At 40.8% G+C, this 27,165-nt stretch overlaps 1 protein-coding gene across 4 annotated transcripts; it reads right to left on the reverse strand.

Moving 5' to 3' along the window:
• Window positions 1-2,759: 2,759 nt before the first annotated feature.
• mdm4 (MDM4 regulator of p53) lies at window positions 2,760-26,906 on the reverse strand. 4 transcript variants are annotated; one of them, XM_061922629.1, is made up of 11 exons: window positions 26,705-26,906; window positions 18,501-18,588; window positions 18,333-18,407; window positions 13,963-14,096; window positions 13,841-13,890; window positions 11,143-11,207; window positions 9,161-9,257; window positions 7,071-7,231; window positions 6,765-6,947; window positions 4,327-4,395; window positions 2,760-4,256 (listed from the first exon to the last, which is right to left on the reverse strand). In XM_061922629.1, the coding sequence occupies exons 2-11, from the start codon at window positions 18,570-18,572 to the stop codon at window positions 3,720-3,722; spliced, it is 1,443 nt and encodes a 480-aa protein (XP_061778613.1). In that variant the 5' UTR covers window positions 18,573-18,588; window positions 26,705-26,906; the 3' UTR covers window positions 2,760-3,719. The 4 variants fall into 4 exon arrangements, 3 of the variants coding, with proteins under 3 accessions (XP_061778613.1, XP_061778612.1, XP_061778614.1); XM_061922628.1 differs by having other exon boundaries at window positions 6,765-6,962; XR_009810027.1 differs by lacking the exons at window positions 2,760-4,256; window positions 4,327-4,395; window positions 6,765-6,947; window positions 11,143-11,207 and having other exon boundaries at window positions 7,084-7,231.
• Between the last annotated feature and the right edge of the window lie 259 nt (window positions 26,907-27,165).

The following is a 27,165-nucleotide window of genomic DNA, read 5'->3' on the forward strand; positions in this document are numbered from 1 at the left end:
TACTTGATTTATTTAGCCAGTCCAGATTAAAGGCCCCCATAACGATTCATTCTTTCATACTGTGCTGCTTGAGGATGTCTGAAAATGAACTGACAAAAATGTCTTTAGCTGTGGGTGGTCAGTATGCTACAATTACCTTGAAATACATTTCTGAGGACAATGGGATTTTAATTCCAACACACTCAAGATTATCTACTGGGAGGGTTATTTGTTCACTTTTAATGTTTTCCTTTACATTAATCATAACTCCTCCCCCTCTCCCACTTAATCTGTGTTTTTTGCAAATCTTGTACCCTCGGCATTAATTAGAGCAAAAGGTGCTGTAGGTTTTAACCATGTCTCCGATAGACAAAGGTAATCCAGATTAGAGTCTGACAGTAACTGCTGGATTTGTTCAGTCTTTTGGACAACACTTCTAACATTGGGCTTTGAATTTCGGTACCATAATATTTGAGCATGGTTTACAGTTTGAAACATCTTTGTAGCTCGTTGTTTGGAAGCAGCTGCGTTATTTGGAATCTTAGCTCTATACCATGGGTGTCGAACTCTGGCCCGCAGGCCAAATTTGGCCCGGCGAGTAATTTAATTTGGCCCTTGGGGCTATATCAAATTAACATTAGAGCTGGCCCGCCGGTATTATACAGCGGCGGTGCCGCTGTAACACCGCATTCACCACTAACATACCTGTCAACCCTCCCAACTTCCCTTGAGATTTATCTATATTGATGATGTGCCTTATAGACATTGTCATTAGTGTCCCCTACTAACCCAATCACATAATATATGCGGCTTTTAAAAACACATGCAAATTCAGCTCCACGATATACTTAGTCAACAGCCATACAGATCATACTGACGGTGGCCATATAAAAAATGCTGATAATGTTACAAATATGCGCCACACTGTGAACCCACACCAAACAAGAATGGCAAACACATTTTGGGAGAACATCCGCACCTTAACACAACATAAAAACAACAGAACAAATACCCAGAACCCTTTGCAGTACTAACTCTTCCGGGACGCTACAATATTCACCCCCGCTACCATAATAATACAATTAAAGCAAATCAGTGTAGCAAACAGAGCAGTTAACGTTTTATTCATGCACTTTCTTTTGCTACTTCAAGGCTTGAATGTTTGATTCAATCATTATTATTTTTCAAATGTATTACCAGCCTGTGGAAAAAGCTTATTTTGATATTTACCTCAGAAGGCTGCACATAGAAAAGAGGCATTCCATTTTTATTTAAATTGTATTTGATATGCCATTGATATTTTTTTATTATTATAATTATTATTTGAAACTCGATTTTGGATGTTACTATAAAGTCATATAAGCCTTGCTTGTTCAATATTCAATTGAAAACTTGTTTGGGTCACTATTAAAAGGTAAATTTTTTCAACCTTGGCCCACGGCTTTGTTCAGTTTTAAATTTTGGCCCACTCTGTATTTGAGTTTGACACCCCTGCTCTATACGGTTTACGGGGCCCAGTATTATCAGCATTACTTGATTCAGTCTTGCTTACGCCTGTGTTGGTATCGACTAATGCCTAGGCTTGCATCCCAGGTCTGGTTTATGAGCGCAGATGTCATCAATTTGTTGTTGAGCGCGTCTTCCACGTGCTCCACCTGTAGTCGAGCCGCGACCCCCGCCTGGGCCATGGCGCAAAACCGGCGCGGCGGTTTCCGCCGTGGCAACAGTCACCGCGACGCCCGTCTCCAAGCTCGGGGGCCCCCTCGGCGAAGCGAGATGTAGAGCCGGCAAGCCCGCAGCGGCGTCCCGCGTCGTCACTTCACTCCACGTTCCAGGCGATCTCGCCCTGCAGGCCGCCAGATTCGAGCCGGACACTGGCGTCGGGGAAATACTCCCAGGGTGGATGGAATCGCACAGGTAAGTTTCTTGCTCAGGTGTGTAGTACGATGTTTATAGCTGTACCTGTAGGTTAGCGGTGGTGTTCCTGTTGTTAGCTGTAGCTCTTCTGCTGTTAGCTATGTTTACGTTGCTTTCCCCTGTTGCCGGTATGTTGTTTGGACCGGGACACTGGAGGATATCTCCAGAGAGCAATAAAGAGATTGCCCCAAAAAAGACCATATTTTGGTTCGTTTTGTTGCTTGGTTGTAGAGAAGCGGGTGGATGAATGTGGCGAACAGCGCATGTTTCCCGAACCCAAAGTGTTGTTCGGCTTCAATCTTGTGCGCATTTATTGTTTTGCTGATATGGTTGAAATAACAGATATCTTTAAGCAAAAAGGTTTGACCATTGCCTTTGTTATGCATTGTACTTGTCAGTATTGCACAAATGAACAGAGCAGCGACGACACCTGCCATACCTGGTGGCGCCATCATCGTCTTACTTATCTGTGTTGGCCCTGCGATGAGGTGCGATTTGTCCAGGGTGTACACCGCCTTCCGCCCGATTGTAGCTGAGATAGCCACCAGCGCCCCCCGCGACCCCAAAGGGAATAAGCGGTAGAAAATGGATGGGTGGGTGGCTTGCCGGGCGCGGCACCACTGCTGCTCACTGCTCCCCTCACCTCCCAGAGGGTGAACAAGGGAATGGGTCAAATGCAGAGGACAAATTTCACCACATCTAGTGTGTGTGTGTGTGTGTGTGTGTGTGTGTGTGTGTGTGGCAATCATTGCTACTTTAACTTTAACTATATTCTTACAGCAAATGGTCAAACTGAACCACTTTTTGGAGGTTTGAATGTGATTCTTTTGTCATGATGTAGGTTTTGAAGTACAACAACTGGATTAAAACTGATGTTTCTGTAATAGATTTATTTCTCAAGCGACACGACAAAACAGACATAAAGCCAACACGGGCGCATTGCGGTACGTACAATGTTTACGCGGACATGCATTATGTTGTTAGTGCTTATGTACATCTCCGCCACACGACACGCCACGTTGGGACCTCCCGCCCCCCGGTGGCGACAGCATGAAGCACGAATAAAGAGCCCAAAAAGTCCATGCCAACTTCACAGAAGCCCGGTGACATGTGTAGCGTACGACCACGGCTCACGACATCACTCAAAAAGTAATGAAAGTTAAGGGACGACACTCTTCAAAAGACACATCAACATAAAAAGTACGACACGGCGATCAAAAAATCCTTACATGGCAGTGAAATAAGATCAAGTCAACCCTCATCGTCCAACATGCTACACTTCCTTTAGCCTCGTTTTCCTCATCGCCTTTGACTGATCTTCATGGAACAAAGTGGAGGATTCTGATTCATTTGGAGGCCGAAGCAGTTTAAAACTAAACACTCATAAATAAATTAAGTACAACACCCTCAGATATTGATCGGGCTGCAAACAGGCTGGTAAAAAAAAAAAGAATACGTTTTAGAAATTTAGATTATGGCAAACCGTGTTGTACCGTCAACATTTGGTTAATATTCTATGCAAAGAGCTAACATTAGTATCAATCTGAGGGGGCGATGACTTTCATGGGAAGAATTAACAGTGTTACTGTGCTTCAATCCTCCATCTGCTCTTCAAACCTCACAAACGACTTCTTCAAGGTCTCACATCCTTCCAAGTACAAAGAAAATGTACTGAAGTAAATACTCTCGACGTCTACTCTAATAAATAAACATACTCGTACAGATGGCGACGTGACACAAAGGCATAAGTGTCTCTCTGTCGATGAGCGAGGGAAAGGGGGAAAAAAAAGTGCTGACCTGGCATGTATTTTGTGGGTTAGACGTTAGAGGATGAATATCTTTATCACTTTCTGGATAATCTTTCCACAACCGGGACAGGGAGCCTGGAACTTGTGGAGCCTCCTGGCACACGGGAAGCAGGTGAGAAGGTGAGCCGTGCCGCCGTGGATTATATTCCCGTTGCGCGGTCGCACCCTGCAGAGCTTGCAGGGCTCCAGCAGTGCTTCGCGTCCGACCTCCATGTCCAGACTCTCCTGACTCTCGCCGCCTGGGGGCTCCGCGGCACGCCGAGGGCCCTTCCCTTTCCACGCCGTCATGGCGGGCAGCGGTCGGTCGGCCGTGGAGTGCAGGATGACAGGCGCCGAAACCGTCCTGACAGAGTCCGGGACGTCGACGCCGCCGTCGTCGTCTTCCTCGTCGCGGGCGGCGAGAGACGTGCACGCTGGGATATCGGGAACGGACAGAGAGTGTGCCAGGCGGGGCACGTCCTTGTACCAGTTCCTGCGCATAGCCCAGCAGCGGACGCAGTACTTCTGGAGAGGAGAGTTGTACTTCCGGCACTCGCTGCACTGCCACGCGTCCTGGCGGGAGAATCACCACCAAGTTGACGTTTGAGACGGACCACAAGAAGAAGACGACGGCGACACCAACCTGTGTGGAGATCTCGGTGTCGGTGTCGTCACTGAGGCACTGGGAGTCTTCTTCAGGCTCCTCCTGCATCTGCACCCACAATCACATTGTTGCACAACAGTTGGACATCTTATCACGTCACCTCCGAGCACACACAACGAAATACACGCAAGTCTGATATTCACAGCAAGAAAAATTAGAGATATCGGCCGATAAATGATTTGAAATGTAACATCGGAAATTATCGGTATCGATTTCAAAAAGTAAAATTAATGACTTATTAAAACGCCGCTGTACAGAGCGGTCCTCACGATTTTCCCGGGAGACTCCCGAATTTCTACCGGGGCAACCATTGTCCCGAATTTCTCCCGATTTCCACCCGGACACCAGTATTGGGGGCGTGCCTTAAAGGCACTGCTTGTAGCGTCCTCTACAACTTGTAATCACGTCCGCTTTTCCTCCATACAAACAGCGCACCGGCCCAATCACATGATATATGCGACTTTTACACACACATAAGTGAATGCAACGCATACTTGGTCAACAGCCATACAGGTCACACTGGGGGTGGCCGTATAAAAAACTTTTAACACTGTTACAAATATGCGCCACACTGTGAACCCACACCAAACATTTCAATTAAGGGGCGGTATAGCTCGGTTGGTAGAGCAGCCGTGCCAGTAACTTCTAGGTTGCAGGTTCGATCTCCGCTACCGCCAACCTAGTTACTGCCGTTGTGTCCTTGGGCAAGACACTTTACCCCCTGCTCCTAGTGCCACCCACACTGGTTTCAAAAAATATGTAACTTAGAGATTGGGTTTCACAATGTAAAGCGCTTTGAGACATTTGAGAAAAAGCGCTATATAAATTTAATTCACTTCACTTCACATTTCGGGAGAACATCCGCACCGTAACGCAACATAAACACAACAGAACAAATACCCAGAACCCCTTGCAGCACTAACTCTTCTGGGACGCTACAATATACACCCCACTACCCTCCCCCCACACTTCTACCTCCTCAAGCTCTCTCAGGGAGAGCATGTCCCAAATTCCAAGCTGCAGTTTTGAGGCATGTTAAAAAAAAAATTATGCACTTTGTGACTTCAATAATAAATATGGCAGTGTCATGTTGGCATTTTTTTTCCATAACTTGAGTTGCTTTATTTTGGAAAACCTTGTTACATTGTTTATTGCATCCAGCGGGGCATCACAACAAAATTAAGCATAATAGGGACGGCGTGGCGCAGTGGGAGAGTGGCCGTGCGCAACCCGAGGGTCACTGGTTCAAATCCCACCTAGAACCAACCTCGTCACGTCCGTTGTGTCCTGAGCAAGACACTTCACCCTTGCTCCTGATGGGTGCTGGTTGGCGCCTTGCATGGCAGCTCCCTCCATCAGTGTGTGAATGTGTGTGTGAATGGGTAAATGTGGAAGTAGTGTCAAAGCGCTTTGAGTACTTTGAAGGTAGAAAAGCGCTATACAAGTACAACCCATTTATCATTTAATGTGTTAATTCTACGACTGTACATATCGGAATCGGTTGATATACGTATCGGTAATTAAGATTTGGACAATATCGGAATATCGGACATCGGCAAAAAAGCCATTGTCGGACATCTCTAGTTTTTATGAAAAATGTTCCATGTCCTGCCAGTTCTGCTGAGGCAGAAATCAAACCTAAAGAACATACTTTAGAAAGTAGAGATGTCTGATAATGGCTTTTTTGTAGATATTCTGATATTGTTCAACTCTTAATTACCGATTCCGATACATACTGTCGTGGAATTAACACATTATTAAGCCTATGTCGGGGATTGGTGGTAGCAGGGGGAGTGTCCATATTATAGTGTCCAAGAAAGAGTTAGTGCTGCAAGGGCTTCTGGGTATTTGTTCTGTTGTGTTACAGTGTGGATGTTCTCCCAAAATGTGGCATAAATTAGGCATAATAATGTGTTAATCCACGACTGTTTATATCGGTTCATATTGGAATCTAGTTTGTTGTAAATAATATGATTGTCTGTCTTCAATTACAGTAAGTGTGTTTATCCTAAACATTCCTGCCACTTCATTTTACAAACTGTGACAGTCTTTTATTTTTGGACAGTTCCACAATAATATCGTACCGTGGCCTTAATACCGTGATAATACCGTATCGTGAGCTTTTGATATAGTTACATCCCTATCTAGTATCGGTTCAAATGTACCCCATACCCATCTCTTCTTCTACCCCTTGAGGTGGTGCGGTTAGAAGCCCACTGCCACAGAAGAAGGCTTGCTGATTGAGCAGTGTGAGTTAGAGCTAAGCCTGTCTTAGTTTTGGCGTAAAATAAAACTAAGAATGTGAAAAGTCTTGCCTCCTAAGCACAATATCAGTCTCGAACGGCATCTATTGGTTAACTTCCTTTCACACTGCGAGAGAACATTCACCTAAAGAAGTGAACTTATTGGTCTCCTACCTCAAGATCTGCCTTCTCATCTTTCCCAGCTCCATCTTCGTCCTCAGGTAGAGCCTCTCCGTCTCCTGCGCTGCCCTCCTCCAGCGCTGCCTCCTTCATCTCCACACTCACCTGCTCACTCTCGCCCTCCGTCAGGAACCACAGACCGTCCGTGGTGTCCGACACGATGGCCGTGTCCTCGTCCTGCGCGGGGGACATCTGACGCATCAGTCAGACCACCTCTTGTTATGTTCAACTTCATCGTACTCGTCAACGTTCGGCGTTTGCTTTCAAAGTCAAGAACAACAAATATAGAAATGTTCCTACTTGGTTGGTGTGGATATCAGTGGAGTCATTGCTCCTGCGGCTGTAGTTGCTGCGGAGATTACCCAGAAACCACCAAGGTAAGCCAGACAGGTCCCACTCGTCAAGAGTGACATCTAATTTGGGTCGCTTGCAGGTTGAGCGAGGCAAACCTTCAAGTGAGTCTACAGAAGAGAATGCTTGCTTAGTATTTAGTCCTGAACTGTGCGTTTGACCATATTTTCCTTTAAGCCCTTATTGTTTTTCCCAACACTTTGAACCCTACATCATGTAAAACGGTGCGGATAATTTATGGATTTTTTTTTGCAAAAATATTTTCTCAATAATTAGTTTTTAACATTGACAAAGGCTCTGAAAAGGTGTTATTGTTTGAGCTATGGTGCCATCTTTTGGACGAGTTTGCTCACTGCAGGTGCTGCGGGTTGAAACTGTACTGCCCGTTTCTTGCTTTGAATCGGAAATATTCATCCATAGCCTTTCTGCTCAAAAATGATTCTTCATTAATCACTCCGACAACGGTTGTAAGTTTTACAATATAAATAAAACAATTCTTACTTACTAATATCTGTAGGAGTGTTTTCAATCATATTTGTATGTGCTATCAAAATGTATGTAATCAAGCCAGCATTTTTAGCATTAGCAAATGTGCTAACACACTTACAAGTGTCTGTTAGTTTTATTAGTTTACAAAGGCATTCTTTTTGTATTGTTTCAGTTTGGTAAATTCACCAAAATGTCACCCTGGAGTTATTGAGCCTGTTTAGCTGACTGGAGCGAGCTTGCGCAGCTATTGGGTCCATGATGATGACTTCTGTTTTGTTTGATCAGCCGTATTACAGACATTTAAAGGCCTACTGAAACCCACTGCTACCCACCACGCAGTCTGATAGTTTATATATCAATGTTGAAATATTAACATTGCAACACATGCCAATACGGCCTTTTTAGTTTACTAAATTGCAATTTTAAATTTCCCGGGAGTTTCGTCTTGAAAACGTTGTGTAATGATGACGTGTACGCAAGACGTCACAGGTTTTTAGGATGTTTGAGCGCTACGCACACACACAGCTAAATGTCGTCTGCTTGAACGGCATAATTACACAGTATTTTGGAGAACTGTGTTGCTGAATCTTTTGCAATGTGTTCAATTAATATTGGAGAAGTCAAAGTAGAAAGATGGAGTTGGGAAGCTTTAGCCTTTAGCCACACAAACACATGGTGATTCCTTGTTTAAAATTCACGGAGTTGAAACTTTCCTATGGATCACAGCGGACATGGATCCCGACCACTTGTCAACCAGCAGGTTTCGGTGAGAAAATTGTGGTTAAAAATTCGCCACTTACCGGATATCAGCTGAGCTTGTGCCTCCCGTACAGCTGCCGTCGACTTCCCTGGGACACTGCGCATCAACACCCGGCCGTGGACGTACACTTCCGACTATTAGGTACTATTTAACTCACTAAAAAACTAGGAACACAATAGAAAGATAATGGATTTCCCAGAATTATCCTAGTAAATGTCTCTAAAAACCTATGAATCCGTCTCAATGCAACGCGATTACAGTTGTTTTTTATTTTATTTTATTTGTTTTTTTTCCCGTTTTTTTTTCTAATCCGTCGCTATAGATATCCTCAATCACAAATCTTTCATCCTCGCTCAAATTAATGGGGAAATTGTCGTTTCCTAAGTCCGAATAGCACTTCTTGTTGGAGGCTCCCATTAAAAACAATGTGAATATGTGAGGAGCCCCCACACGTGTGACGTCATCGTCTGCGACTTCCGGTAGAGGCAGGGCTTTTCTCTAGTTGCGAACTTTATCGTGGATGTTCTCTACTAAATCCTTTCAGCAATATCGCGAAATGATCAAGTATGACACATAGAATGGACCTGCTATCCCCGTTTAAATAAGAAAATCTCATTTCAGTAGGCCTTTAGGGTATGTAAATAAAAATCTACAAAATCTCTTGTTGATATCGTTATGTATCTGTGGCTCATGGTCTGCTGCAGCTAATATATGTAAATACATTTATTCCTTCCAAAATTTGGTGGGTGCAGCTTAAATACCGGCGCGCTCCGGAAAGTAGGGTATTTACCTTCATCCGGCTCCCGAGGTCTCCTTTGGGAAGAGGTCTGCAGGAGAGGCCCGTCACTGGTGGCCTCTGGTCCTCCTTTGATCACACCCCCACACATCTACACGGGGAGGGAAACACATTATAACACCCAAACCACGACTGTTTACTTGGAGGATTCGCAGCTCTTTGTCAAGATGGCGTTTGTGGGTTGGGGTTGTGGGGCTGGTGGTGACAATTAGGGGACTGACTGAGGGTAGACAACAAAGAAAAATACTAGAAATCAAAACAACTCTTAATGGGCACATAAGAGTACAGCAGACAAAACATGCTTTAAAATCTGGTCAAATATTAAAATTACATTAATTTACGGAGTACTTCTTCATAACGTTTCTCTATGATGATGGTGGTCACTTTTTTTATCTACTCAAGGGGTTAAATGTGTGCTTATTTATCCATAAAATAATTTGGCTATCAAACTGTATAACTGTTTTTTTTACATCGTTAGTTTGATTGGTCCAAATATGACTTGATGTTCAGTGTATTCCTATAACCGTTAATTATAAATTAAATATTTTTATAACTGGAACATAAGAAACCTGTTTACTACTTTCTAAATAACCTTTTAACATTATGCGAGGCTCTTAACCTAGTCACTGGCTTAGTGGTTAGAGTGTCCGCCCTGAGATCGGTAGGTTGTGAGTTTAAAACCCGGCCGAGTCATACCAAAGACTATAAAAATGGGACTCATTACCTCCCTGCTTGGCACTCAGCATCAAGGGTTGGAATTGGGGGTTAAATCACCCACGAAAATGATAACCGGGCGCGGCTCCGCTGCTGCCCACTGCTCCCCTCACCTCCCAGGGGGTGATCAAGGGTGATGGGTCAAATGCAGAGAACAATTTCGCCACACCAAGAGTGTGTGTGAATATCATTGGTATTTTAACTTTAGACATGAACTAACACCCTTTAGTTACCTTTACACTCATTTAATCTAATATAGTAATGCTGCCTGAGCCAATCAGCGCCCTCTGATTGGTTTGGTCTTCTCTAGTAGCCAATACTACCAGAGTATTGAACTTTTTAAAATTAGTTCAGCCACTTATAGGCTCGAAAATACTTAAATTATGCCAAGAATGTTTGAATGCTTTAAGGAGGAAGTATGAAGCCAAGGAAGGGTGACGTGTTCTGGGTTCTCTTTATGCCAGTCGTTGATCCGGAGCTGCGATCCTACATTGCGAAGCAGAGAAGAGAACTCTGAGACAGACAGAGACGGTGACTCTGTCCCCCATCCAAAGCGGGAGTGGTGGGGCGCACAAAATATGCGAGACGGTCCACCAAACCGTGCAGAGGATGGGGCTGTACAGAGACGGTGCCACTCTGTACAGGAGGACACCGACGAAGACAGCAGCCCCTCCTCTCCTCATCTCAAGTCACACAATACAATGATTTGTTTCGGAACCCATCAGAAAAACTTATGTGTAGGCTTTAGAGTGCAATTTATTTTTGCATTACAATGCAATCACATAAAATTAGATTTCATTAAGAGGCCCTTTAAAAGTGCTCAAGATGTGTTATCATAGTTCTACAGTTGACCCAAAAGTGCAGTACTGTCAGGCTTTAGATTCTATTAACAAGTTTAAAATTAAAAAATAGTTTGTAGGAGAAGAGCCAAGTTTAGAAATAAGCTCTCAAATAGCTCCAATAACCCAAAGATACTTAAAGGTTAGGGGAGAAATATCAATCAAGATGAAGTCTGCATATGCACCAGCAGAGGGCACTAAATCCCCAAAATACTGCTGGTCCTTTTCATCACTGACATCACAGCAAAGACACTTTTAGAAAAGTGTAATGTAAACAAAACAAATCAAAGCGCTCATATATATCCAAATTCCCACTTTTATGGACCGCTTTCAGTCAGCGTCTCTGTTCATATTTACTTGTGTGCAGTGAGGCGAGAAAAGCTGGGGGCTCCGTTTCTTCTAAGCACCATGTTTCAGTTTTACCTGACCACGATCCTCCACTCCGCCCTCAACACATTCACGGCCAGCAGAAAGATTCTCTGCAGCGTCTGCATTTCAGATGAGACACAGTAACAGAAACAAGAACACCACCACACACGCTCTCGCTCAGGCAGGGGTCTCCAACCTTCTTTCTTCCAAAAGAGGCTTTCACAAAACAAAAATTGCAGAGAGCTACTCTTTTTTTAAAACATATATTTTATTTTTTTATTATTTCAACTCAAATAGAATAAACTTGTTTGGACTGAACAATAAATAACAAAACGCTGGTATCGACAACTCACATGTTGTATTAAAAAATCAAAACATTTTTTTAATCTGCATCTCCTTTTATCTGCACTATTTCTCACATATATACTTTGACAAAAAAATAAAAGGATTAAATTAAAAAAAATTTTTTTACTGGCAACATTAAATTGTACTTTAATTAGGAGACAGATCTCTACGCTCGTTTGTGCTATTTTGAGGTAATTTGCCATTAAAAGATATATATATATATATATATATATATATATATATATTAGGGCTGTGAATCTTTGGGTGTCCCACGATTCGATTCAATATCGATTCTTGGGGTCGCGATTCGATAATATATCAATTTTTTCGATTCAACGCGATTCTAAATTCAAAAACGATATTTTTCCAATTTAAAATGATTCTGTATTCATTTAATATATAGGATTTCAGCAGGTTCTACCCCAGTCTGCTGACATGCTAGCAGAGTAGTAGATTTTTTTCAAAAGCTTTTATTATTGTAAAGGACAATGTTTTATCAGCTGATTGCAATAATGTAAATTTGTTTTAACTATTAAACGAACCAAAAATATGACTTATTTTATCTTTGTGAAAACATTGGACACAATGTGTTGTCAAGCTTATGAGATGCGATGCAAGTGTAAGCCACTGTGACACTATTGTTCTTTATTTTTATAAATGTCTAATGATAATGTAAATGAGGGATTTTTAATCACTGCTATGCTGAAATTATAACTAACATTGATGCTATTGTTGATAATATTGATTTTTGTTTCACTACTTTTTGTTTGTTCTGTGTCGTGTTTGTGTCTCCTGTCAATTGCTCTTTTTATTTCAGTTCTGAGTGTTGCTGGGTCAGGTTTGGTTTTGGAATTGGATTGCATTGTTATGGCATTGCTGTGTAGTTGTTTGTTGGATTGATGAAAAAAAACAAAACTTTTTCTTAAAATGAGCATCGATTCTGAATCGCACAACGTATTCAAATCGATTTTTTCCCACACCCCTAATATGTGTGTATATATATATATATATATATATATATATATATATATATACACACATACCACACACACACACACACACGACAGTGTTACAAATACTGAGTTTAAAAGGAAAACTGGACTTTTTCTGGGAATTTTGCCTATAATTCTTTATGAAACAAGAACATGTGTTTTTCTATTCTAATGCATTCTAATTAGTAAATAATAATCAGCTTACAATGGAGTCAATGTGAGGTATTCTATTCCACCCACAAAGCCCTCTAAATACCCTTCAAAAAGATGCCAACAATACTTCATTTACACTTTGTGACATGAATATTAACCAAGTTTTAGCAATATTTTTATTATAAGCACTAACGCAGAAAAAACCTATTTAGCAGCGCTTTGATCACAGCTAACAAGCTTGTGTTGCTATGTTGACACCGTCAGCTTGTGAGCTGCTGCTTTGCCTCGGAGCTCCTGGAAGTTTATTTTAGATCTTAAAAAATTGCTTTTCACTTGTTTAGTAGAAGGGTGAGGACATAACCCGACAAGTTGGTCAACTTTGGCATCCAATTTAGGCCTGAAAATGACAAAAACGTTGCGAAAAAGCTTACAATGGTTGAGTTCATCCCCTTTTTTTCTTCACGAGGATTAGGAGTCATTTTTCATCTAAATTTATATCAACATCCTAACAGTCGGCATCCTAGTGTGTGCAGATATTGTACAGTAAGTGATGTTTTATTATGTTTGTCTCTCATGAAGTGTGCAGTGAGTATTAATCAGTGGCTGTCAAAGGAAAAAGCCAACGTTGTAATGCATTTTTTTAATTAACCTGCTGCCACTGTACGCTTAAACTGTGCAAAATATGTTAATATCACATGTTATTATGAATGTGCCTGTTACTAAATTATATATTTAAACTTACAGTGTGTATATAAAACCTTAATGGCTGTGTTTGGATGTTTTTAAGCGCTTTATGGGCAGCATAGAGAGACTGCTGCCAGCTTTATTGTAAGCTGACTTTTGGGGTTTGAATGCATAAAAAAGAAAAACATGTGGTCTTGTCATATATAAGGATTGTTAATGATAAAAAAAAATATTTAAAAAAAAGGCGCCGTTCCCTTTCAGGCAAATATTTAGCCCATTTGGTCAACTCATCAACATCAGCTGGCAAGCTACTGATTGGAGACCCCTGCCCGAAGGCCTTCTTTTTTGTAAATGTGTAGGAAAGGCTGTTTTCCTGCTGGAGCCCTGACACATTCATCACAAACCCACACTTTATGTATTCTAATATGGAATGTAATGGCAATATATTCACCATGTTTACAGGATCTACACTTTGAAACAATACAATGTTTAGTTCATCATCATCAGCAACTGAACAGAAAATGACTTGGTATAAAAATAAAAAAGAAATCAGAAATAAATTAAATGTAGTCACTTACCAGCACTACCAAGTACTATGACGTATTTCTTGAGCATCTCATATACTGGGCTGTTCAAGAAAGAAATAAAATGAAATATTCAAACAAAAGCCAAAAACATTTTTAAATAATGTGGTGTTCACCTTGGGTTTTTCACTGAGAAGCTGTCCACCTCCAGCAGTTCTCCCAAAGGGTCATCCTGGCAGTGGACGATGTACTGCCTCTGCTTGTCATAGAGCTGCTTGCCCATGATGTATTCTCCCAGGTAGTGCATCACCTGCACACAACGCTGAATATTACACGCAAAGACGTATGCAAGGTACATACACTGAATGCGCAACTGTGTTAAGGACACCAGACTGTGTCCTGGAGGCAATCATTTGTGCTGGGGCTGGGCGATACATCGATATACTCGATATATCGGGGGTTTGTCTCTGTGCGATATAGAAAATGACTGTATCGTGATATTCAAGAATGTTCTCACACAGTTGCTTTTAGCTGCGGGCATTACACTGCATGCATTTCCTACTCTTTCTTGTCACTCCTTCTCACAGAGACTTAAACAAGCGCATTTTCTTACATACGTCCCGCGTGCAATGTCACACGCCCTCCCCGAGCAGAGAGGTCGCCACATGGGTAACATTAGCTGTGTATGCTAACGGTGCGTTGCGAGTGGTAATACGAGAGGTAATACGAGAGAGAGAAGGTGCCAATCTGGTAACAAATGAAGGAAGAATTTATCCCCAAGAAAAACAGCACGGCGTGTATTGTTTGGCGGTGGTTTGGCTTCAAGCGGGAATATGTTGAACAATTGTGCGGCAAAGGCGTTGCTACAAAAAGTAGCAGCACTGCCATTTCATTTCCTATTACGCAGATAATTTTTACCTGACACTTATTGAAATAGCTTGTGTGACATGCACAAAAGGGCACTTTGTTTTAAACTATTGTAGTGGCGTTCTGTACAAAATTGCCCTTTTTGTACAGAACATTTAGTGTTGTTTCGATATGTCATCTTAGTGACATCAGGCACAAAAGTGCACTCATAGCTTGTTTTAAGTGCACTCATAGCTTGTTTAAAAATGTCTCTGACAATCTTGTACTTTGTTTGGAAATGACATAAATGTTTGTGCCACTGCTTAATAAATACATTTTTGCTAAATTGACTCAGTTGTGATTTCCCTCTCTGCATGAAAGTTTAAAATGAGCATATATTAATGCAGTATGAACAAGAAATGTTTTAATGTAGACACAGAATCATCATACTGCTGTGATTATATGCATCAATTGTTATTCAAGGCTAAGGTAAAATATTGCGATATATATATATATATATATATATATATATATATATATATATATATATATATATATATATATATATCGTGCATCGTGACATGGCCCAAAAAAATTCGAAATATTAATAAAAGGCAAGGCCATATTGCCCAGCCCTAATTTGTGTCATACAGTCTACGAAATTTTGAGTATGTTGAATGACTATACTAAATGATGCCCGAGATTATTAATATACAGTACTTACGTCGATCGCGAGCAACCGGTCGATAGTGGAAGGTGAGTCAGTCGATTGCCAGCCAGGCATTACAAAAATAGACCTAACAATTAGCGATCATCAATCTTCACCAAGACGTCACTTTTGCTACTTGATTGACATTCACGCCACCCGAGGGTCTTGTGAGATGACGCTGCCTGCTACGAGCTCATTACAACGAAAAAATGACAAAAAGGAAGGCGAGAAACACTTTTTATTTCAACAGACTGTCTTCACAATAAAAGCGCTGCTTCCTGCGCTAACGAAATAAGAGTCTCAGAAAGCTGGCGTTCACAAGCTAGCAAGCTACGGAGTTTGCCACCAATGTATTTGTTGTACTGGCTGACCTGTACAGCTTCCACTGTCACAGGAAAGCACAGAGCATCCTGAAAGACCCAACCCACCCTGGGCACAGCCGCCTAGAACTGCTACCCTCGGGTAGACGCTATAGGGTGCTAAAAGCGGGCACAAATAAACTAAAAGACGGTTTTCACCCAAGAGCTATAGCAGCATTAAACAGGCACTGAGTGAGCACAATGTGTCCATCATGTGATGTCTTTTTATTTTTTTTCCGGACTATAATGTGCAATAATGTTATGTGTGTGTGTATATATATATATATATATATATATATATATATATATATATATATATATATATATATATATATATATATATATATATATATATATATATATATATATATATATACACATACACATCTTCTTTTTTATCTTTTTCTTTTACTATTTATATTACCAAATTATTGTGTATGTACCTTAGGGGATCTGCTCCAATTTCGTTGTTCTTTGAACCTGTTCATTGTAATAATGACAATAAAACTCTATTCTTCTATTATATTCTAGTGTATAAAAAACGAGTATGGAAGCTGGATAAATAAGATGCCAAAAGCCAACCACCTTCATGTAGTGTTGGACAGAAAGGAGTTTTTTTTTCTCCACCATTTGAAAATGCGGACGTTCTCAGCATTACTGTCTGATTTCAATCAATGCAAGTCATCAGAATCAGGTAATACATCTACTTATATTCTTGTCTTCATGAAAGAAAGGCATCTATATTTGTTAAACAAATCATTAAACACCAACTTGTTAACAAAAACGTCTCTTTCATAAATAAATAACTATAAATTATATACATAGGAATGAGGTAGATCCCCTCGACTTGGTCAATTGAAAAGTAGCTCGCCTCTGCAGAAAAAGTGTGGGCACACTTACATTAGTTCCTCAATTTACCAGTATCTTGAGGTACGAGCAGTCTCTCGGCTTTTTGTTTTGAGCATAATGAGGGGAGTAATAAAGTCCAAAACCCACTGCCAGAGATGGACACAATCCTGCCGTCTGACCGCCGGAACTGAGAAGTGCGAAGGACGACACCAGTCTAATCAGAAAAAGAAACATTTGCTCCCGTCTAGTCGACGTGGAGCGGTCCGACCGCGTAGCTGTCAGTCTGCATCACTCCGAAGCAGAATTCAGCATCTGTGCCAATACAACACGTTAATCCACGAAAATATGGAGAAGCTGCGAAATGGTCTAATTTAGTGGCTCTTTTTCTGCTGACTCTGCAAATTGGGCGAGCGAGCATTAGCCTAGCTCACTGGGTCTTATGCAGGCATACATGTTGGTTGCTGTCAGCTCTGACGCCCCGATTGTCATTCAAAGACGCCAAAGTGGTCACAATGACGTCATCGACAAATTTGTATAATTTTCTATGATATGATTTTCATGAAAAATTTTCAAAAAATGTATACATACTTTTAAAACAAATCTGTTTTTATTCATTACTATTGACTTTTTTTTATCGCTTTTTCATATTTTCAAATGTTGTTTCTTTTTGTATAGGGTACTTAGTTTGGATTTTTCAAGAATTTATATACTTTTAATGACTTTTTTTTTTTTAAATTAAAAACAACTACCAACACATCCAGCATTTTCTTCTGGTGTTATTATAGAATGTACTCGTGTTTAGAGACTACTTCTGTCACTGACTAAAGAGGCTGAAACAAACATGTCGTCACACTTCCTTCGTGCAGTTACGCTGGTTTGTATACATACATTTAAAACAAATCTGTTTTAACTAATTACTATCGACATTTTTTCTATCGCTTTGTCATATTTTCAATTGTTTTTGTACAAGGTACTTAGTTTAGAGTTAAGGTACTTAGTTTAGAGTTGTTCAAGTGTTTACAGACATTTAATGACTTTTTAAATGAAAAACAACTAGCAACATATCTAGCATTTTCTTCTGGTGTTATAACAGAATGTACTCATGTTTAGAGACTCTACTTTTGTCCCTGACTAAAGAGGCTGAAGCAAACATGTCATGCTGTTGCTCTAGTTTCACTTTCTTTCTTTAAAAGCCACCACTGTTCGCTTATATTTTGCACATTTTGTAGAGGGCTGTCCGTGGGTGTATCTGTAATATATATGAATCAAGTCCACATCACAGACATGCTGACAAGGCTCCAGACAATGGCGTGCGTTTTGTTTACATCCGGTTTCGGTACCCTGGTTTTCGATGATCAAAGTCTTTTTTCGGTGGTCAAGTTTTCAGTACATCACTTATCAATGGGCACAAATAATAGGCGATACACATCAATTTCGTACTGTAATGATCAGCTAATGTTAATGTTCGTGTGACTTGGATTTGACGTAATTTTTTCCCATGTTTCCAAATACACCATCTGTTCCTGGAAGGTGATTGGCAGGAAAATGAGAAAGTGTTGTCGTGTGTCTGGCGGGGAAGCAAAGACTCACGAAACGAAAGTGAGGTTAAACCTGTTGGAATTGTGCTGTTTGTTATTCTTAGATTGGTAATAGAAGTTAAAAATACTGTCAGACTTTGTGTGATTTGTTATATTACTTTAATTCGTTATCTAGTATAAAAAATACTTATTTTCAAGGTGTGGCAGTAATAAAAATGCCTTGGAATATTCACTTGACAACCAACCTCTTTGAGCGTGAAGACATCCTCCTTGGCTCCAGCAATGCGCAATATTTGCAAGAGCGGGGCTTTGGGCCGGACCTGTATTGAATTGATAAACACTTCCATGAGAAAGGAATGTACGGCGATAATTAAACATGCTACTTTGATGCTTCTGGTTTACTTCCACTATACCTGGTTCCCGTCTCCAGGCAGCGCTCTGCATGATGAGCTTGAGGCAGACGTCTGGGCTGATGAGGCGCTCATATTAAACACTGCGGTTCTAAAATGATCAACAACATATACATCAGTGGGACAGCATGTAGCATGACGTCATCAGAACAGAGGACAAATCCCTTCTTGTTAAATGTTCTTGCTCTCTATGTGGTTATTTTTGGAATAACTGAAGAGCAAAGAAGTTGATAATGTAGTTTACATTTCCTAAAAGTGTTCCGACGTGGAAATTTAGAGGTCTGAATCTGTACGAAGGGAACTTTTAGTTTCTTTACGTACAGTTTTAGACTTTGTGTATCCATATTTCTGCGTATAATCCTATTAAGTCAGTCTAGTTTTTTACCGAGCATCCTTAAAAAAATTTTGTGAGGCTGCAGCAGTCAATTGAGTTGTAGTTTATATTATCCCCATCCATTCATTTCCTGGGGGTATGGGGCGGTCCTGGAGCCTATCTCAGCTGCATTCAGGTGGAAGGCGGGTATACCCTGGACAAGTCGCCACCTCTTCACAGGGCCAACCCAGACACAGACAACATTCACACTCACATTCACATACTAGAGCAAATTTAGTGTTGCCAATCAACCTATCCCCAGGTGCATGTCTTTGGAAGTGGGGAAAATATGCAAACGCCACACAGAAAAATTGTTATAGTATTTTAATTATTCATATAAAGTAACTTTCTTTGGGTTACTTAACTAACCCATTTACCGTATTTTCCGCACTATAAGGCGCACCTACTCAGTGGCCTAGTGGTTAGAGCAGGGGTCACCAACCTTTTTGAAACCAAGAGCTACTTCTTGGGTACTGATTAATGCGAAAGGCTACCAGTTTGCTACACACCTAAAAAAATTGCCAAAATGGCCAATTTGCTCAAATTACCTTTAATAAATAAATCTATTTATATATATATATAAAAAAGGGGTTTTTCTGTCTGTCATTCCGTCGTACATTTTTTTTCCTTTTACGGAAGGTTTTTTGGAGAAAATAAATGATGAAAAAAAACACTTAATTGAACAGTTCAAAAGAGGAGAAAACAGGAAAAAAATTAAATTTTGAAAAATAGTTAATCTTCAATTTTGACTCTTAAAAATTTAAAATTCAACCGAAAAAATGAATACAAAACTAGCTAATTCAAATCTTTTTGAAAAAATTTTAAAAAGAATTTATGGAACATAATTAGTAATTTTTCCTGATTAAGATTAATTTTAGAATTTTGATGATATGTTTTAAATAGGTTAAAATCCAATCTGCACTTTGTTAGAATATATAACAAATTGGACAAAGCTATATTTCTAACAAGACAAATCATTATTTCTTCTAGATTTTCCAGAACAAAAATTTTAAAAGAAATTCAAAATAATTTGAAATAAGATTTAAATTTGATTCTACAGATTTTCTAGATTTGCCAGAATAATTTTTTTGAATTTTAATCATAATAAGTTTGAAGACATTTCACAAATATTCTTTGTCGAAAAAACAGAATTAAATTAAAACGTATTTATTATTCTATACAACAACAAAAAATAAATTTACTTGAAAATTGATTTAAATTGTCAGGAAAGAGGAGGAAGGAATTTAAAAGGTAAAAAGGTATATGTGTTTAAAAATCCTAAAATCCTTTTTAAGGTTGTAATTTTTCTCTAAAATTGTCTTTCTGAAAGTTATAAGAAGCAAAGCACGGTTGGTAGAGTGGCCGTGCCAGCAACTTGAGGGTTGCAGGTTCGATTCCCGCTTGTGCCATCCTAGTAACTGCCGTTGTGTCCTTGGGCAAGACACTTTACCCACCTGCTCCCAGTGCCACCCACACTGGTTTAAATGTAACTTAAATATTGGGTGTCACTATGTAAAAAGCGCTTTGAGTCACTTGAGAAAAGCGTTATATAAATATAAGTCACTTCACTTCACAAAGTAAAAAAATAAATTAATATATTTAAACAAGTGAAGACCAAGTCTTTAAAATATTTTCTTGGCTTTTTAAATTCTATTTTGAGTTTTGTCTCTCTTAGAATTAAAAATGTTGAGCAAAACGAGACCAGCTTGAAAGTACATAAATAAAATTTAAAAAGTAGAGGCAGCTCACGTGTAAGTGCTGCTATTTGAGCTATTTTTAGAACAGGCCAGCGGGCTACTCATCTTGTCCTTACGGGCTACCTGGTCCCCGCGAGCACCGCGTTGGTGACCCCTGGGTTAGAGTGTCCGCCCTGAGATCTGTAGGTTGTGAGTTCAAACCCCGACCGAGTCATACCAAAGAATGTAAAAATGGGAGTCATTACCTCCCTCAGCATCAAGGGTTGGAATTGGGGGTTAAATCACCAAAAATGATTCCCGCTGCTGCCCACTGCTCCCCTCACTTCCAAGGGGGTGATCAAGGGTGATGGGTCAAATGCAGAGAATACTTTTGTGTGTGTGACAATCATTGGTACTTTAACTTTAACTTAAAAACCTCAAATTTTCTCAAAAGCTGACAATGCGCCTTAAAATCCGGTGCACCTTAATGTATGGACCGATATTGAGCCACAGCAGGTCTTGCAACTATGGTAAGCAGCCGCCGACTTCATTTTCCCCCGTAGAAGAAGAAGCCCGCGGTGCATGCTGGGATATATGACTGCGCGAGGCATGCCGTTCCATTTCCATTTGTGTGTTTATGTAAAGACCCCAAAATGGCTCCTATTAAGAGACACGCTTACGACGCAGAGTTTAAACTCAAGGCGATCAGTCACTCAGTAGAATAGAGAAGCAGCAAGAGAATTTAACATTAACGAATCAATAGTGCGGAAGTGGAGGGAGCAACAAGATGAGTAGTGCTGGGCTATAGATCGATTTGCTCGATATATTGCAGGTTTGTCTCTGTGCAATATTGAAAATGACTATATTGTGATATTCGAGTATAGCTTCTCAGGCATTTGCTTTCAGCTGCGGGCATTACATTACATGCATTTCTCACTCTTTCTTGTCTCTCCTTCTTGCAGAGACTTAAAACAAGCGCACCTTCTTACATACATCATGCGTGCAACATCACACGCCCTCCCCGAGCAGAGAGGTTGCGACATGGGTGTAACATTAGCTGTGATGCTAATGGTGTGTTGCGAGCGGTAATACAAAAGCGGGAAGGTGCGAATGAAAGAATTCATGGCGGTGGTTTGTCTTCAAGCGGGAATATGTTCAACATTTATGCGACAGAAGCGTTGCTACAAAAATTAGCAGAACTACTAATTTGTAGCCCATCCATCAATCCATTTACTACCGCTGGAGCCTACTCAGCTGCATTTGGGCAGTAGGCGGGCATCATTTGAAAAGTCACCCACTAGAGCAGGGGTGCCCACACTTTTTCTGCAGGCGAGCTACTTTTCAATTGACCAACTCGAGGGGATCTACCTCATATATATATATCATTTATATTTATTTATTTATGAAAGAGACATTTTTGTAAACAAGTTAAATGTGTTTAATGATAATACAAGCATGTGTAACACATATAGATGTCTTTCTTTCACGAAGACAAGAATATAAGTTGGTGTATTACCTGATTCTGATGACTTGCATTGATTGGAATCAGACAGTAATGATGATAACGCCCACATTTTCAAATGGAGGAGAAAAAAAGTTGTCCTTTCTGTACAATACCACATGAAAGTGGTTGGTTTTTGGCATCTAATTCATCCAGCTTCCATACACTTTACAAAAAAAACATTGGCGGCAAATTCCGTAGTTTGCTTGATTGACATTCACGGCACCCGAGGGTCTTGTGAGATGACGCTGGCTGCTGCCAGATCATTATTATGAAAAAATGACAGACAGGAAGGCGAGAAACACTTTTTATTTCAACAGACTTTCGCGCCGTCCCTTCCGTCAAAACTCTAAAGGCCGACTGCACATTTCCTATCTTCACAATAAAAGCCCTGCTTCATGCTGCCTGGGCTAACAAAATAAGAGTCTCGGAAAGCTGGCGTGCACAAGTGATGTGCACGTCAGCTTTCTGAGGGATCGCTTGTGCACGCCAGTTTTCCGAGACTCTGTATTTAGTTAGCGCAGGCAGCATGAAGCAGGGCTTTTATTGTGAAGATAGGAAATGTGCAGTCGGCCTTTAGAGTTTTGACGGAAGGTACGGCGCGAGAGTCTGTTGAAATAAAAAGTGTTTCTCGCCTTCCTCTCGGTCATTTTTAATAATAATGATCTTGCAGCAGCCAGCGTCATCTCACAAGACCCTCCGGTACCGTGAATGTCATTTAAGTGACGTCTTGGTGAAGATTGATGATCACTAATTTTTAGGTCTATTTTTTCTAAAAGCCTGGCTGGAGATCGCCTGACACACCCCCCGCGGTCGACTGGTAGCTCGCGGTCGACGTAATGGGCACCCCTGCACTACAGAATGAAGAGTGCTTCAAACTGTGCAATGTTAACATCTCTGTTCGGTGCCACACCCACGAAATGCCGAAGCAACTAGTTCCAGATCAACACCATAGGACATATACTATTTGGTATGCAGCTCATTTTTATGTGACACTTATTGAAATATTTTGTATGACATCATGCACAAAAGTGCACTTTATTTGTTTTAAACTATTGTAGTGGCATTTGGTACAAAAAGTACACTTTAATTTAGTGTTTTGATAAAAAGGGTACAAAATGGATGGATGCATGGATGGATATGTCATCTTTGTGACATGCCAAAAGTGCACTCATAGCTTGTTTTAAAATGTCTCTGACAATCTTGCACTTTCTGTTTTGGAAATGACATGAATTTTTTTGCCACTGCTTAAATGCCTACTGAAACCCACTACTACCGACCACGCAGTCTGATAGTTTATATATCAATGATGAAATATTAACATTGCTACACATGCCAATACGGCCTTTTTAGTTTACTAAATTGCAATTTAAATTTCCCGCGAGATTCTTGTTGAAAACGTTGTGGAATGATGACGCGTACGCGTTACGTCACTGACTGTCAGGAAATATTAGCAGCTGCACCACTCGCAGCTAAAAGTCGTCTGCTTTAACCGCATAATTACACAGTATTTTGGACATCTGTGTTGCTGAATCTTTTGCAATTTGTTCATTTAATAATGGAGACTATAAAAACAATGCTGTTGGTGGAAAGTGGTGGATTGCAGCTGTCTTTAGCACCGAGACAGAGCCGATTATTCTTTGTTTGTTGTGAAGCGGAGCGGTCAAGCGAACATGTTTTCTCTACGTCAACCAGCATGTTTTTGGATGGGGAAATTGTGATATATATTGTACCGGAGAAATCACTGGATTATTTGGCGTCCTGCAGCAGCTGTTTAAAAGGCAGCTGTGAGCTTGGCTCCTCGGCTTCACTCTGAGACACTTTGTGTTCACCGCAGCCATTCGACCTCGAGGTATGTCTTTACAATCTTTAAAATCTCACTAAAACACTATTAAAACAATAAGCAGATAAGGGATCTTCCGGAATTATCCTAGTAAATGTGTCTAATTACATCTGAAACGCTCACTTTACCGCTGCCCGGACCCGTTGCTTTTTTTTTTTCTTTCTAGTCCTTCATTTTAATATCCCAATTCACAAATCTTACATCCTCGCTCAAATTAAAGGGGAAATTGTCGCTTTTTCGGTCCAAATAGCTCTTACTGCTGGTGGCTCCCATTAAAAACAATGTGAATAACGTATTTCCTTGAATAGCCGCCGGGGCGCTAATTAATTTAAAACCTCTTCTCACTCCTGCTCTTATTCAAGGCATGCGGTAAAAGTAAGCAGGCACTAATAATTTTAAAACCTCTTCTCACCCTTGCGCTTACCAATGGCAAGCAGTAAAAAATTGAATGCGATTAAAAAAAAATTCTCTGCAGCCGCGGCCCGGTGGTTGGGGACCACTGCTCTACATGTAATTGCGCCCACCTTTACACCATGCTATCTGCTCACTGCTTATCATACAATATTGCAATGCATACTTGGTCAACAGCCATACCTTTTACACTGATGGTTGTGATGTAAAAAACTTTAACACTCTGTGAACCCACACCAAACACATTTATGGAGAACATCGGCTCTGTAATACATTATAAACGCAACATAAGATTTACCCAGCATGCCATGCATCCATCAATCAATCAATCAATCAATGTTTACTTATATAGCCCTAAATCACTAGTGTCTCAAAGGGCTGCACAAACCACTACGACATCCTCGGTAGGCCCACATAAAGGCAAGGAAAACTCACACCCAGGGGGACATCGGTGACAATAATGACCCAGTGGGACGTCGGTGACAATGATGACTATGAGAACCTTGGAGAGGAGGAAAGCAATGGATGTCGAGCGGGTCTAACATGATACTGTGAAAGTTCAATCCATAATGGATCCAACACAGTCGCGAGAGTCCAGTCCAAAGCGGATCCAACACAGCAGCGAGAGTCCCGTTCACAGCGCATGACTTTTGTCTATATAATACACGCGCCCCAAACCCCGCCCACCTCAACCGACGCACGGAGAGGCCGGGGTGGCGGGGCTTGGTGCTAGCGGGTTGTATATTGTAGCCAAGAGTCATAGATGCATGGCATCCTGGGTAAGTGTTATGTTGCATTTATAATGTGTTACAGAGCCGATGTTCTCCCGAAATGTGTTTGTCATTCTTGTTTGGTGTGGGTTCAGAGAGTGTGGTGCATATTAGTAAGAGTATTGAAGTTTTTTTATATCACAACCATCAGTGTGATCTGTATGGCTGTGGAACAAGACCCCTAGTTTACACATAGTAAAGTGAAGTGAAGTGAATTATATTTATATAGCGCTTTTCTCGAGTGACTCAAAGCGCTTTACATAGTGAAACCCAATATCTAAGTTACATTTGTGATTTCCAGCGTGGAACTGTCATAGGATGCCACCTGTGCAACAAATCCAGTCGTGAAATTTCCTCGCTCCTTAATATATAAGAAAAGTGAAGAGTTTGGGAACAACAGCAACTCAGCCACAAAATGGTAGGCCACGTAAACTGACAGAGAAGGGTCAGCGGATGCTGAAGCGAATAGTGCAAAGACTTCCTGCACAGTCAGTTGCTACAGAGCTCCAAACTTCATTCGACCTTCGAGTTGGTGTCGGGTTTGTTTTCAGGAGTTGGGCTTGGACCCTTAGTTTCAGTGAAATGAACTTTGCATGCTCCAGGATAGCAAAATATTTTGGACAATTCCATGGGATGGCAATTCAAGTTCATATGTGAGTAAAGGCAGGTGGCCAAATACTTTTGGCGATACAGTGTAATTGAGGGTACTATATGACTGTGTTCAATCCGCGCACAGCATTCATGTGTTTCGGCGAAAGGTAGGACAAGAAGCAGCGCACCTTCAGTACCTGGATATCGCACTCAACACGTACAAAATGGTAAATGTGCAGCATTGGAACCTCCAATGGGCGGCATAGCTCGGTTGGTAGAGTGGCCGTGCCAGCAACTCGAGGGTTGCGGGTTCCATTCCCGCTTCCGCCATCCTAGTCACTGCCGTTGTGTCCTTGGGCAAGACACTTTACCCACCTGCTCCCAGTGCCACCCACACTGGTTTAAATGTAACTTAGATATTGGGTTTCACTATGTAAACCAGTGTGATAAAATAAAAACTCCTCCGCTATTTTGAAAAAGATGACAGACGTCACGATTTTGACCAGCGGTAAAAGTAAGCATGCGCTAATAAATTTGGGGAGCGAGTTTGACCAGGTAGTAATTCAAGGCAGGCGCATATTACATGCCCTGCGGCAATTCAAGTAAATACGGTATGTGTGGAGCGCGGCAACTCGTGACGTCAAGCGCACATACTTCCGGTAGTGGCAGTGCTTTTTTTTATATTAGCGACCAAAAGTTGCGAACTTTATCGTCGATGTTCTCTACTAAATCCTTTCAGCAAAAATATGGCAATATCACGAAATTATCAAGTAGGACACATAGAATGGACCTGCTATCCCCGTTTGAATAAGAAAATCTCATTTCAGTAGGCCTTTAAGATGAAAGCCATCACGCCACTATTTTCTGAAAAAAAACAAACACCAAAACGATAGAATATGAGATAGTAAAGCAAGGACATGAATTTAAATAAAGTAGGAAAAAAAGTTTGTTAAACACAAAACGTGTCATAACAACGTAGCGTCGGCTAACCGCTAGTTGGCATAAAGCTTACTGTCAAAATATACATTCAAACTATTCTTACCAGAATACATTGGCATTACTCCAGAGCCGCTAACGTGGTCCGTGCGCGTAGAGGACATTTTCGGGACATATCAGAGGTTAAACTGATGAGTTTTGGGTTGTTTTTTTTAAGGCTCGCCAAATGAAAAGCGAGGACTTAGCTTAACTGACGCTGCTTTTTAAAAAGGAAACTTCCGGAAAGGATGTTACAATGTGACTAAGTGGCGCCCCTGTTGGTGTGGAGGTGCAATGTACATTCATTTATAGCAGTGGTTCTCAACCTTTTTTCAGTGATGTACCCCCTGTGAACATTTTTTTTAAATCAAGCACCCTCTAATCAGAGCAAAGCATTTTTGGTTGAAAAAAGGAGATAAAGAAGTAAAATACAGCACTATGTCATCAGTTTCTGATTTTTTTAATTGTATTGTATAACAGTGCAAAATATTGCTCATTTGTAGTGGTCTTTCTTGAACTATTTGGAAA

The sequence above is a fragment of the Nerophis ophidion genome, linkage group LG16, assembly GCF_033978795.1.
Source record: "Nerophis ophidion isolate RoL-2023_Sa linkage group LG16, RoL_Noph_v1.0, whole genome shotgun sequence".
In the NCBI taxonomy this organism is placed as follows: Eukaryota; Metazoa; Chordata; class Actinopteri; order Syngnathiformes; family Syngnathidae; genus Nerophis; species Nerophis ophidion.

Excerpts from the sequence above, each read along its gene's own strand:
- mdm4 (XM_061922628.1), bottom strand. The coding sequence starts at position 18,572 with ATGAGCGCCTCATCAGCCCAGACGTCTGCCTCAAGCTCATCATGCAGA. Across the intron at positions 4,396-6,764 it reads ATGAGAAGGCAGATCTTGAG|ATGCAGGAGGAGCCTGAAGA; the intron begins GTAGGAGACCAA and ends TTGTGGGTGCAG. Across the intron at positions 4,257-4,326 it reads ACACCGAGATCTCCACACAG|GACGCGTGGCAGTGCAGCGA; the intron begins GTTGGTGTCGCC and ends TTCTCCCGCCAG.